At 48.8% G+C, this 13,695-nt stretch overlaps 1 protein-coding gene across 1 annotated transcript in view; it reads left to right on the top strand.

Annotated features, from left to right (window-relative positions):
* Flt1 (fms related receptor tyrosine kinase 1) overlaps nt 1-13,695 on the top strand; it is a 169,994-nt gene that overhangs the window by 139,155 nt on the left and 17,144 nt on the right. Inside the window, exons 20-24 of the mRNA XM_032886730.1 lie at nt 1,282-1,370; nt 7,759-7,915; nt 8,351-8,448; nt 10,045-10,167; nt 12,036-12,147. Coding sequence (XP_032742621.1) covers nt 1,282-1,370; nt 7,759-7,915; nt 8,351-8,448; nt 10,045-10,167; nt 12,036-12,147 — 579 coding nt within the window. The remainder of the gene's footprint in view (nt 1-1,281; nt 1,371-7,758; nt 7,916-8,350; nt 8,449-10,044; nt 10,168-12,035; nt 12,148-13,695) is intronic.

Raw genomic sequence — 13,695 nt, forward strand, 5'->3', positions numbered from 1 at the left:
TCGGAAGAAAGACACTCCCTTTTAGATTTTCTAGGTCAAATGGAGGGCCTTTTCTCTCAGGTTGACTGGGGGAGTGAGTGTGAGATGGTAAAGGTTTAAGAGGTTACGTGCCACCTGCAGCTTCTCAGCAACCCACGCAGGGTGGAATCCCAAGAGGAGGTTACGTAGGAAATAACCAGAGGGGTCCCTCATATCTTACCAATCCTCAGGACAGGTCTTAGCCGTCAGGACGGGTAGCGGGAACATGGCTGTGCTGTAGACTGGTGAGACCAGGTATGCCCTTGCTGGTCTCTATTCCTCTGTGGCAAGGTTAAAACTTGGGTATAGATGTGAACAGATGCTTAAGACATGCCGGTGCTGAGGAGACATAAACCGTCTGCAATTTTCCAGCACAGAAAGCAGGGGTGGAGGGGCATGGGTAAGAAAAGAAGGAGTTAAGGCTAGAGAGGCCAGAAAGAGTGGGAGTCGTAGTGAACCAGACAAGGCCCCCATAGCTTCTGACCTTCCAGAAGTCGAGCGCCTGCCCCAGTGACAGCATCCTGTCTGCCCTCAACATTGTACCTGTGAGATGTGAGCCTCCCTCCGAGGCCGAGCGGCCGCCTGAGCCCCAGCCAGGCCTGTGTCCTTGGAGAGGAGACCCCAGCTCTGGAAGCAACTTCCTTTCTGGAACCCTGAGGGATAAGGGGGTGCTAGCACGATTCAAAAACCAGTACTGATAGTAATTGAAGAAAAAAAAAATCACATTACCAGAGCTATAAGCTCTATCCTCAGGGAGACTCCAAGAAATGGCCTTGTGGAGTTTGCTGCTCACTGGCTTCTGGACCTCAGGGGTCATGCTGGCTTTCAAACGGAAGTAGTCTTGTGCTATTGGGAGACTTCCGTGGTGCCACCCGAGACCCTCAATGCAGATTGGGTTCCTTCGCACAAACTGTTTTTCATTGCAGAAGGGAAGAAAGAGGGCGGGCAGTCTGTGTGTGAAGCGTGGCTTGCCTGTTTGAACAGTCAGGGTGGGGAAGAAGAGAAAAGGAGTATTTTGTGACATTTAAATATCTGTGCTCATGAAACTTGCTTGGAGCAGGGCCATCCTCAGTTATATTAACAAGGCCTGTTTTCGTGGGACAGAGGCTGAATCGAGTCAATGATTCACGGTCTCTAGTCTCAGTTGCATCCTCAGCCCCTACACATGTAAGCACGGGTTGGTTTGAGGTCTGGAGGGCCGACCGCAGCTGTCGAACGACTGTCTGACCTGATGTGGCTGCGTGTGTGATGTTTGAGCTGCAGGGCCTCTGATGGTGATCGTGGAATACTGCAAATATGGAAACCTGTCCAACTACCTTAAGAGCAAACGTGACTTCTTCTGTCTCAACAAGGTAAGGATTCGCCCTGGTCACTCTCTGATGTGGTGGCTTATGTGTCCTGACCACAGTCTCTCTCTGAGGACTTAAGCAGGGATGACAGAGGAACACGACTTGCTGTCTTGCTTAATTACCTTTCATACATGGCTCAGGCCCGCCTGCGTAGGGATGGTGCTGCCCACAGTGAACAGGCCTTCTACATCGATCGACTGTCAGAAAAAAAAAAAAAGTCTCCACAGACATGCCCACAGGCCACTGAGATGAAGGGAACTCCTCAATTAAGGTTATCTCTCACAATGTGTTTGTGTCACATTGATAAAAACTTGCCAGGCCAGGGTTGGGGATTTAGCTCAGTGGTAGAGCGCTTGCCTAGCAAGCGCAAGGCCCTGGGTTCGGTCCCCAGCTCCGAAAAAAAGAAAAAAAAAAACTTGCCAGGCCTAGATTTTAAAGGTAGAGCTGCTTTTATTTATTTTTTTAAAAGTTTATTTATTATATATAAGTACACTGTGGCTGTCTGCAGACACACCAGAAGAGGGCATCAGATCCCATTACAGATGGTTGTGAGCCACCATGTGGTTGCTGGGATTTGAACTCAGGACCTCTGGAAGAACAGTCAGTGCTCTTAACCACTGGGCCATCTCTCCAGCCCTGGTAGAGCTGTTTTTAATGGCAGCACTTGTGTTGCCATCTAGACTGACTGGCAAACGTAATTCTTTTGTGGGGGCAGGAGTTAAGTCTCACTGTGTAGCTTTGACCGGCCTAGAACTCACTATATAGAGCAGGCTGGCCTTGAACTCATAGCGATCCATCTGCCTCTGTCTCCCAAGTGGGGTGTGTGTGTGTGTGTGTGTGTGTGTGTGTGTGTGTGTGTGTGTGTTTGTGCGTGGCGTGTACACATATATGTAGCTATACTTCACCCATGTCTGGATCCCAGACATTGGCATGGGGATGTCTTCCTCAACTGCCTCTCCACCTTAGTTTTTGAGACAGGTCACCTCACTGAACCTAGAGCTGCCTGTTTCCTCTAGACTGGCTCGCCGATGAGCCTCTGGGATCAGCTTCCTCTACCCTCCTCAGTGCTAGGGCTTCCTAGCAAGATTTTCTGTTGCTAGGAATCCAAATGGAGGTCCTCATCCTTGCATGAGACTTCATGCACTTGTTTCTCAAAGCCACACCCGTGACTATACATAGCCTCTGATGTTCCTTTTCCTCTGACATGGCTTTATTTAGTGGGTCAGGGTTACTGAGGGGCAGGGAGGAATGACTCAGTGAGTTCGAGGACTCCCTGGGAAAGCAGAGGGACCTAAACTCCACCCCCAGCATGTATGTGGAAAACAGGCACACCTGTAACTCCAGTGCTATGTGAAGTGGAGGCAGGAGGATGACCAGGGCTTGCCAGCTGTCAGCCTAGCTCCAGGTCCAGTGAGGTCCTATGCTTGAGGGAGTAGGAAGCGATCGACAAAGCAAGACTCCCAGTACCTTCCTCTGGCCTCTGTGCATGCACCTCTGTAAACACTACATGTGTGCATTCACACACATACACACACACACACACACACACACACACACACACACACACCACACATACATATACATTTGCAGGCACACCCACAACACACAAAGACACACACACACATATACTCATAACACACACATATATACACATGTACCACAACACACACCACACATACACACACACATATATACACATGTACCATACCACACACCACACATACACATAATACACATATATACACATACACCACACACAGACACACACACACCATATAAACACACACCACATACATACATACATACATACACACACCACATACACACATACACACACCACATACACACACTCCACATACATACAACCATACATACATACATACACACATACACACACACACCATATAAACACACACCACATACATACATACATACATACACACACCACATACACACATACATACACATACACTACTACATACACACACACCACATACATACATACATACATACATACACACACCACATACACACATACATACACATACACTACTACATACACACACATCACATACATACACACACACTACATACACACATACATCCACATACACCACATACACACATACATACACATATACCACATACACACACACCACATACATACATACACATACACCACATAAACATACCACATACACATACCACATATATATACATACCACATACACACAGACACCACATACATACATACCATATACATACATACCACATACACACATATATACAGACACACACACAAAACAAACAAACAAGAAAACCAGGAGGTCACACAAGTCTTTAAGGAAACACCAACTCTGAAGAAGAAACCATGAATTCAAACATTGTGGTATGTTCTGTCGTCCTACTGCTGCTCATTGTGGTATGTTCTGTCGTCCTACTGCTGCTCTTCTCCGGGCTGAGTTGGTCGGGGAGACAATGACTGACATTGTTAGCCAGTCACCAGCATCTGTGAGGAGCACCCTGCAGGCAAGGCTCTCTGTCTCCACAACCAGACTTTCCGGGTTTAAATTCCAGAGTCTCCTCTCACGAAGCCCGGCCTTGAACAAACATCAGTCTCTTTACTCTTCAGTTCCTTGTATTAAGCGGCACTAATAATAGAACCAAGATGAGACTGTGGGGAAAACGAAACTCCTCTTCAACGTTTAGTTGTCCCCCTTTCGTCATTTTTGATCCACTAGGATGTTGAGGGATGGGGTGTGGCTCAGTGGGGGGGTTCTTATTTATCAAGCGTGAGGCCCTGTGTCGGTCCCCTCCCCTGCATCAGAGAGAATCAGAGACACAGAAAGAGACAGAGACACAGAGTTCAGTTGAATACAACTAATTTACAGGGTAGGGTGAACCTTCGGACTGCTAGGAACAGTGCCCACCTCCATAGAGAAGAGTCTTTAGACGTAAAACAGACCACAGAATACAGCCAGATGTTGCAGTGTCCGCCTGCAATTCTAACTATGTTGGGGGCTGAGATGGGAGGGTTTGTGTGAGCCCAGGCGTCAGATGTCAGCCTGGAAAATAGAGTGAGGCTGGGACTGGAGAGATGGCTCAGTGGTTAGCAGCTCTCTCTGCTCTTCCAAAGGTCCAGAGTTCAGTTCCCAGCAGCCACATTATACAGCTCACAACTGTCTGTAACTCTAGCTCCAGGGGACCTGATATCCCTACTCTCTGAGGGTGCCTGTGCTTGTATGCACACACTCAGATGCACACACACACACACACACACACACACACACAATTTAAATAAACAAATATGTACATATATATGGAGAGAGAGAGAGAGTGCTTGAGTGAGCCTGTTACAAAAAAGCAAAGAAATACTGACCGCTGGCCCACTCTTTCATCCCAGACTATGACTTTATCAAAGACAGATGTTCCACCAGACTGTTGAGAATATTCGACATAGTCCCCCATTCCATCATTTGAGACAGGGTCTCGCCATGTATCCCTGGCAGTCCTGGAACTCACAGAGATCCACCTACCTCTGCCCCCTGACTGCTAGAATTAAAGGTGTATGCCACCATACCCAGCTCTATTTCCCCCTTATAAACTAGGCTTTCCAGGCTGGAGCGATGGCTCAGGGGTTAAGAGCACTGCTCTTCCAGGAGTCCTGAGTTGAAATCCCAGCACCCACATGGTGGCTCATAACCATCTGTAATGGGATCTGGTGTGCCTGAAGACAGCTACAGTGTACTTATATATATAATGAATAAATAAACCTCAAAACAAAACAAAACCTAGGCTTTCCAAAAATTGGCATCTTAAAGCTACGTGGTGCTTTGCAGCTATATATGTGGCCAGAGGAGTCAGGAACCAGTAATGGCTCCTGACTAGATAAAGAGGCTTGCTGCCAAGCCTGATGACCTGAGTTCGATCCCTGGAACCCACAGGATGGAAGGAGAGAACCGACTCCAGGAAGTTGTCCCCTGGCTTCCACACCCATGCATGCAGCAGACAAACACAAGTAAATACATAGTCGTGTAATAAAGAAATTAGATCAAAGGCACAGTAACCACAGGATGAAGAGAGGAGAAAGAAAGGCCTATCTTGCTTCACTCCCAGCTTCAGAACTGCCCCTGTGAACCCCACTAAATAAGGAGAGCAGTGGTGCCCTGAGAGATCCCTGTCAGTCCTGATGTCCTAGATGGGACTCAGGAAGCACTAAGCCCTCAGAACACTCCAGGGACTTGGCAGGATGGAACGTTTGGGTTTGCGCGTCCTTTGTTTTGAAGAGCTTGCTTCCTTTTGGGGCTATATTTAATGGTTTGCCTCCCCATGGTACTTGGTGGAGCAGTGTTTTGTGGAAAACTCATGACTATCGGTCACATCTGGAACCTAAAGGAGTAAGAAAGAGAGATGAGGGAACTGGTCCAAATCCGTCAAGACTCTTAAATATGCGTCGTGATCAACCCACTGTTCTGCCTTATTCCCTAAAGTTCACTAACTTAACCTGTCTTTGATGGAGAGTTGCTGATGTGCATAGGGTCAGAGGAAGGGGAGGGTAACCTGGGGACAGGTCCCTCGAGGCAGCTTCTGGGAGGTGTGAGGAAGAAGGCGGTAAGAAAATAAAATTCCAGACTCCGTTTGATCAGGGCTAGCTGCCTCTCGGAGAGAAAAAGTGGTGTTCTCTTTGACTGTTTGGCTTTTTACCTGCCCCGAGGAAAAGGTGTCTGGAGTGGGCTGCACACAATATGAATCCCCTTCACCCCTGAAATCCCAGACAGGACTTGGGAAGAGGTGAGACAGCAAGACTTCCTTCAGGGACCTGACATGAGGGAATGTTTAGATGGGGTGTGTCCCCAGGAGAGTCTCTTTTCTGGGTGCGGGAACCTCTGTACCCTGCCTATATCACAGTGTTGATTGCTGCTGTCTCTCTTAAAGTTGCTGGGTCTTCTGCTTGCTCACTGGTGCCCTCTAGTGGCAGGACCACTCCTACTTAGTGGCCTCCCAGAAACGTCCAGGCAACCAACATGCACAGCCCGTTTAACCCTGGCGCTGAACCTCATTCCCTCCCAGCTCCTGTCTAGGTACTGCTAGCTAGCAGAAGCCAGGCTGTAGGGTACACAAGCCCCTGTGGGTATATACACGTGTGGGTGTGCATGAGCACACAGCCCTGTCACGAAAGCCACTGCAGCCCTTTCCTACGAGTCACAAACTATAATATAGTGCCTTTTAGACAAGAAAAACAAAATCCAGGGTGGAAAAAAAAATAAGATGGCGTGGATTAACAGAGGAGCCAGTAGACCACGTAGAGGAGGCAGAAAAAGAGCACCAGGATTCCCATGCCCAGGGTGGGTGGCCTTTGCTGTTCATATCAGGGTGCAGTGGTGTGGCCTCCTCAGAGGGAAACCAAGAGAAAAGTACATCTCCTCTCCTCTCCCCCAGGAAATCAGAGGAATGGGTAACTTGAGCCTCTGCAGGGATTACGGGGGGGGGGGGTGTCAGTCCTTTCCACATCGCCTGAGTAATGAGTATCAAACTCTGTCACCTTTTTTTTTTTTTTGTCTTTTTTTCGGAGCTGGGGACTGAACCCAGGGCCTTGCGCTTGCTAGGCACGCGCTCTACCACTGAGCCAAATCCCCAACCCCACTCTGTCACCTTTCAAACAACATGGCAAGTGCTATGAAAAGCAGCAGAGGCAGGCTGGGGCGCTCGCCCAAGCTACATCTCAGCTTTGCCGATTATTAGCTGTGGCTTTGAACCAGCTTGTGTAGGACGTAACCATTAAGAGCGCTTGCTGCACTTGCAGAGGACTGGAGTGTCATTCCCAGCACCCATATGGGATGGCTCACAACCGGCTTTGACCCCCCTCTAGGGAATCCAATGACATTGTCAAGCTTCTGTGGACACCTGAATGCATGTTCGCATATACATAATAGAAATAAAATAAATCTATTTTAAAAATAAAACACCAAGTCAGGTGGAGGTAGCACACACCTTTAATCTCAGCACTCAGGAGGCAGAGGCAGGGGGAATCTCTGAGTTCCAGGTCACCAAGGGCTACACAGAAACTCTGTCTCAAACCACCCCGACACCTTGTAAAACAAAAGAAAACAAACAAACAAACAAAAGTTTGGCAATCGTGTCATAGAATAACATATCCTCTTGGGGAAACTGAGGAAGTCTATGCTAGCTCGCACTAAGCGCTCGGTGTTGATCAGCTGCTAGGACCTGAGGTGTTTACTAGGAGCCCAAGCAAGAGTACAAAAGAGTCTCCCGCCTGTGAAATAAATGCCTGGAACCCAGTGTCCATTCAGGGCCAGCAGCATGTCCGGTCTGGACAGCCGCCGTCTCTGCACTGGGCCCTCTCACTGCTGTGTTTCTTGTCTGCGCTAAGGATGCGGCCTTGCATATGGAGCCCAAGAAAGAAAAGCAGGAGTCAGACCTGGAGCAGGAGCAGAAACCCCGCCTGGACAGCGTCAGCAGCAGCGAGAGTTTCACCAGCTCCGGCTTCCAGGAAGATAAGAGTGTGAGCGATGTGGAAGGAGGCGAGGGTACGTGTTCATTGCTCCCCAACCCCCAGTCTGGGGTATTTTTACAACACACTGGACATCTCACACATTTTTTTCCTTTCTTATTTATTACCCTAATAAACATCCCGGGGAAGTGGGGTAACGTCCTGGGGAGATAAGATTCGAATAAACGATTATTTACAGCGTTGCTAATTTTGACAGGAACTGTTCACTTCTCTCTGCTCGGTCTGTCCTACCACATCACACCCACTGCACCCATTCCCCTCCCCTCCACCCCCACCCCTGTCGCCACCACAGCCTGGAAAAAAAATCTCTTGATGTTCATGTTGAGACTCAAATTCTCTTGCCAGTGAACTGTGGCGTCCTTGGTGTGCCTTATGCTTTGTCAATATTGTTTCAATAAACTGGGATTTGGTGCAGTCACAAAAATCTTTACAAGATCCTACTGCTCGATAGATTACAGTGAGATCTCCAAGCAGCCCCTCACCATGGAAGACCTGATCTCCTACAGTTTCCAAGTGGCCAGAGGCATGGAGTTTCTGTCCTCCAGAAAGGTCAGCTCATCTCTTTACTTTTTTCCTGTTTCCTTTAACTTTATTTTTCTAAAATGGAATGTTTCTTTTTAACACACACACACACACACACACACACACACACACACACACACACACACAGAGTGCACTGTGAGGGAATGACATCCCATGACAGATGGTTGTGAGCCGCCATGTGGTTGCTGGGATTTGAACTCAGGACCTCTGGAAGAGCAGTCGGTGCTCTTAACCACTGAGCCATCTCTCCAGCCCCTTCTTTAACTTTCTTAATCAGAGCTAAAGGGGGGACATTAAGTTTTTAAAAAGTATTTGCTTTACATTTTAAAGTTTGCTTTTCTGTATGTTATTAAACTTACGACACACATGTAAGAGAGAACACACATGTACCTTGCATTTTTCTTCCTTACTTTTATTTTGATTTTTAAATGATGTCTGAAAACATACAAATTACATGTGTTAATCGATACATGTTAAGGACGTCAAGTCTCAATACAATATGCTGGGTAATGTTTAAATCGGGTTGAATATATTTTTACAACCTAATGGTAAAATATTTGAAAATGCACTGCTCTGTTTTTGTCTCTTTTCGAGGCCTGAACACACACCTCTATTGTGAAGCTATTTTCCTAGTATTTGTTTATACTTATGTCCTTAACTGTGTAACAGACGTCACCACAATAACCTTGATTGGCTCTGATATGGAGAGGTACCAGGATGGTAAGCCCTGGGCCCCTGTGGGTAGAATTTAAGGATAGAATCTTCCTGGGTATTTTGGACTACACAAGCCCAGGAGTGCTATCATCCACGGTGCCCAGGCTTCATGAAGAAGCTGTCTTCCGTGCACCCACATGGGACTTCTCGCCAAGCCACGGCCATCCAGGCACCTGAAAGGCTGAGGCAGGAGGATCCCTGGTTACATGCCAGCCTGGGTGAGTTCCAGGTCAGTGCACACTACACCTCAGGAGTCTGTCTTAAAAGCAACAACAGCAGCAAACAAAGCAAAGCACACCACACCACAGCTCCCAGAGATCTGCTCTAAAAGGTCGAAGGGGAAATCCCACTCACCGGCGAGATTCAGACTACCAGTGCGGTGGACCAGTAAGCTCCCATAGAACAGGAGCCTGGTTGCTTTAGAAGGTGTCTTGTGGGCCACCTGGACCCACACTTGCAGGAGAAACACATCGTGTTTATAGTAACTGGATGTGTGCTGAGAGACACTCCCTGTACCACACACGAAATGGAACTAGCATTAAGAGTAACGATGCCGATGCCAGGGCCAGTGAGCTGGCTCAGCAGGGAAAGGCACTTGCTGTCAAATTGATGGCCTCGGTTCAAGCCCAGGAACTCACATGGTTGCCCTCTACATGCATGCCATGGTATGTGCATGTTTACTGTACTCATGCATGCATGTGCGGGTGCGCGGCGCATACATAGACACACAGACACCCCCACACACAGACACTCCCCACACACACACACACACAGAGACACACACAGAGACACACACTTTTTTTTAAAGAATAATGACTCAGAGTGGATACAGGAAATTAAGCAGCTGGATTAAGGAAACGCGTTCATTGCATAACGGTTTCATTATAGTGCATTCATCGCGACCTGGCAGCACGGAACATCCTTTTATCTGAGAACAATGTTGTGAAGATTTGCGACTTTGGCCTGGCCCGGGATATTTATAAGAACCCTGATTACGTGAGGAGAGGAGATGTGAGTGACCTCGGGTACCCATTTGGTCCGTTTCTACCCTGTCGTGTTTAGACCACAGACTGGAGCCCTTTGCAAACATTTACGCCTCTCAGCAGCCAACCCTCTCCCCTCCCCAAATGCCCGTGTGGTTCTGGCAAGACCAGTAGTCCACAAGAGCTGTGTACCAGAGAAATCTCGGGATGGAATCTCCTCGCTCTGTCTCGGAGCCCTGGCTGGGTACCTGTCCTGAGAGCTTGACCACCTGAGATTCGTTAACCTAAGCAGTCGGCTGAGCCCTGCAGAGACCACGCAGTCTCTGCTCGCCACCCCTTTGGGAGTTCCGTGTCCCGCTGAAAAGAACAGCGTGGCCTCTTCCCCTTAGATAAAGGCCAGTGATTGATTCGGCAGGTGTCTGTACTTCCGGAAGGAGAGCAGGGAAGGTACACACTATCTTGAACCGAGGAAGCTGCTTACCTCCAGGGACGCCTTCCGTGGGACCAGTCTCCCTTCTGGCTCACACCGGCCTCTCTTCCCCATTTGTTTTTGGACATAATGTTATTTGTCACTCACTGGGTGACCTTTAGTGTCCTCTCTTGTCTGGCCTCTGCCAGGAAGGCTTCAGTTAATAATGTCTGGGCGCCCTTGATTGCCCTGAAGCAGGGGCTCTCGGACTGTAGGAAATCTACACCTCACCTAGAAGCCTGTCTGAGCCAAAGCTTGCAGTCCCCACCCCAAATCCCTTGGTGCAGAAGGTCCAGAGGGAGGGTGGAGGGAGACTACTTGGAATCTGTGTTCTCAACAAGTTTCTGGACCGTATTATGTGGACACCCCTGGAACATACTTTCAGAAATCCCTCTTAGTTACTGTTTCTTTTCCTTTTTTAAATTTTATTTTATGTGAATGAATGGCTTACCTAAATGTACGTCTGTGTACCACAAGCACGCAGTGCCCAAGGTGGCCAGAAGAGGGCGTCAGATGCCTGGGACTGGAAATAACAGACGGTTGTGAGTCCCCATGGGGTGTTGGGAACTAAACCCATGTCCTGGACAAAAGCAGCCAGCTCTTTACTGCTGAGCCACCTCTCAGCCCCTTGGCTACTCTTTTTCTAAGAGGGAAACAGCCCAGCTTGCAGTGGAGCTCTGGCCGTGTTTCACTGTGGCCCCTCTTTGCTGTCCTTGACTTGGGCATCTCTGTGTTCCTTCACAGTCTTTGTCTCTCTCCTGTCCCGGACATCTTGTTTTGCTTCCCCCAACCCACCCCTGTCCAGCAGCCCAATCCCCAGCTAACTCACTGTGGTCCCTGCTGTCGGAACAGATCTACAAGCTTGAAATCCAGCCATAGACCCCCCCTAAATGGAGAACTTTAAAACAAAATCACCTTCCCTTATTCCAGAGATGTGGGAGATTGAATGGGGACTGAAGCCAGGACCCCAGACATACCAAGCACACATTCTACCTCTGCGTCACTTCTAGCCCCAAATTTAAGACTTAACAGTCTGTCTTTTTACATAGGAATGTCTGCCACAATCCCTTTCCTTAGAATTATTCATGGAATCACTATCAATTTTCCTAATTCAGACCTCCTTACCAAGCCCTTAGTGCCCCTATGTAGGCAGGGAGGGGACCGTGAGGATGCGCCTTTTTTAAGAACCATGGACAGGGACCTTCTCGTGCTCCAGAGAAGTCTGCTAGCCATGTCTGGTCTCCAGAGGCTGGGGGATGCCTCTACTGCTCTCTTAGCAGTCTGCCACATGCTCTACGGTTTTCTCTGGTGTAGGGAAACTACAGCCACTCTAGTTCTTCACAAGTGGAAAGTGGAAGGGGACCCCTGGGCCCTGGGTGTGGACATCGCTTTGGTTTGCATGCTCAAGGTCCCGTGCTGTCTTCCAGACTCGACTTCCCCTAAAATGGATGGCTCCCGAATCCATCTTTGACAAGGTCTACAGCACCAAGAGTGACGTGTGGTCCTACGGAGTGTTGCTGTGGGAGATCTTCTCCTTAGGTAAGTGTGGGGGAGGGAGTGGTTGGAGCAACCCAGAAGCAGATGTCTTTGTCCTATGCAGAGCATGCGGTGGACACACCCCACCCTGAGGTCTACACTTGAACTCACTGCAAACCCACGCGGGGCTGCCTGCAGGTGACCGTGCTGGATACACAAATACCCACTACCATAGAGAGGGCTTAAACCGTTGTCGGCAGAGTCCGGTGGCAGGAAATCTGAAGACAGAACTGTCAGCCTGCCCCTTTCTCCAGTTTCTCCAACGCTGGCTCTCATGTCTTCACCCCTTCCCTCTATGCCTCAGAGTTTCTTCTCGGGACAGGCCCTGATGTGCACAGCTGGACCAGTAGAAAGCGTTGTTAGAGGCAGCTGGCTTTAATCTAATGCCTTTGGTGTAAATTTACATAGACACATCTGTACACTCTCGAACACACGTGCGCACACGCGCTCGCATATCTGTACGTATGTATATGAGTGTGTGTGTATATACACATATACACACTCATATGCATATACACATACTGTGTGTGTGTGTGTGTTGTGCCTACATGTTCTGTCTGAGCACCACATGCACGCAGGCCAGGAGAGGGCGTCAGATCCTCTAGAACTGGATGGATGTGAGGCTGGAAATTGAACCTAGGATCTCTAAAAGAGCAGTGCTCCAGCCCACCCAGTCTGGCTTTCTAGGAAACAACCTCAAAGCCCTAATCCTACAGATGCACACAGGGATGGCGTGAGGCGCCCCAAGTGTGGAAACTAGCCAAGAACCTTTCAGGCTTTGCCAAAGTGAAAAAAAAAAGAGAAAAAGAAAGAAAAAAAGAAAAAAATGTCTTCCACGGCAAATAAAATGTACATGGTAACTAACACCCCTCGGTTCCTGTAACGTGTCAAAAGCATTCCCCTGCTTTCGATGACAGGCACCTGTTGCTTCCAGTCCTTGAAAGCAGCACAGTAGCACTAATGGCCTTGCAGTGACACAGTGCCAAGCCCCGTGTCTCCCAGCTGTTTCCTATCAGCGGCCATCACTAGAAAGCTCAAGCAAACATGTGCTCAGTGGCTTTGGCTGGAGGACTGAGCAGAGTGTCCTACCATGCCTTACCCACCCTACCTAGCCCAGGCTACCCACAAGATAATTGGCTCGGCCCTGTTAAGCAGGCTGGCATAGACAGCAGGTACCCTCTGCTCTGCAGAATCTGGAGCAGCTCCCATCCACCCTAGTCAGCCTCGCCCCTGGGTGCCTGTGTTAGTCAGGGCTTCTATTCCTGCACAAGCATCAGGACCAAGAAGCAAGTTGGGGAGGAAAGGGTTTATTCAGCCTACACTTCCACATTGCTGTTCATCACCAAAGGAAGTCAGGACTGGAACTCACAGGTCAGGAAGCAGGAGCTGATGCAGAGGCCATGGAGGGGTGTTACTCACTGGCTTGCTTCCTCTGGCTTGCTCAGCTTGCTCTCTTATAGAACCCAAGACCACCAGCCCAGGGACAGCACCACCCACAAGGGGCTGGGTCCTCCCACCTTGATCACTAATTGAGAAAATGCCTTACAGCTG

Source organism: Rattus rattus, chromosome 16, assembly GCF_011064425.1.
Source record: "Rattus rattus isolate New Zealand chromosome 16, Rrattus_CSIRO_v1, whole genome shotgun sequence".
Lineage (NCBI taxonomy): Eukaryota > Metazoa > Chordata > Mammalia > Rodentia > Muridae > Rattus > Rattus rattus.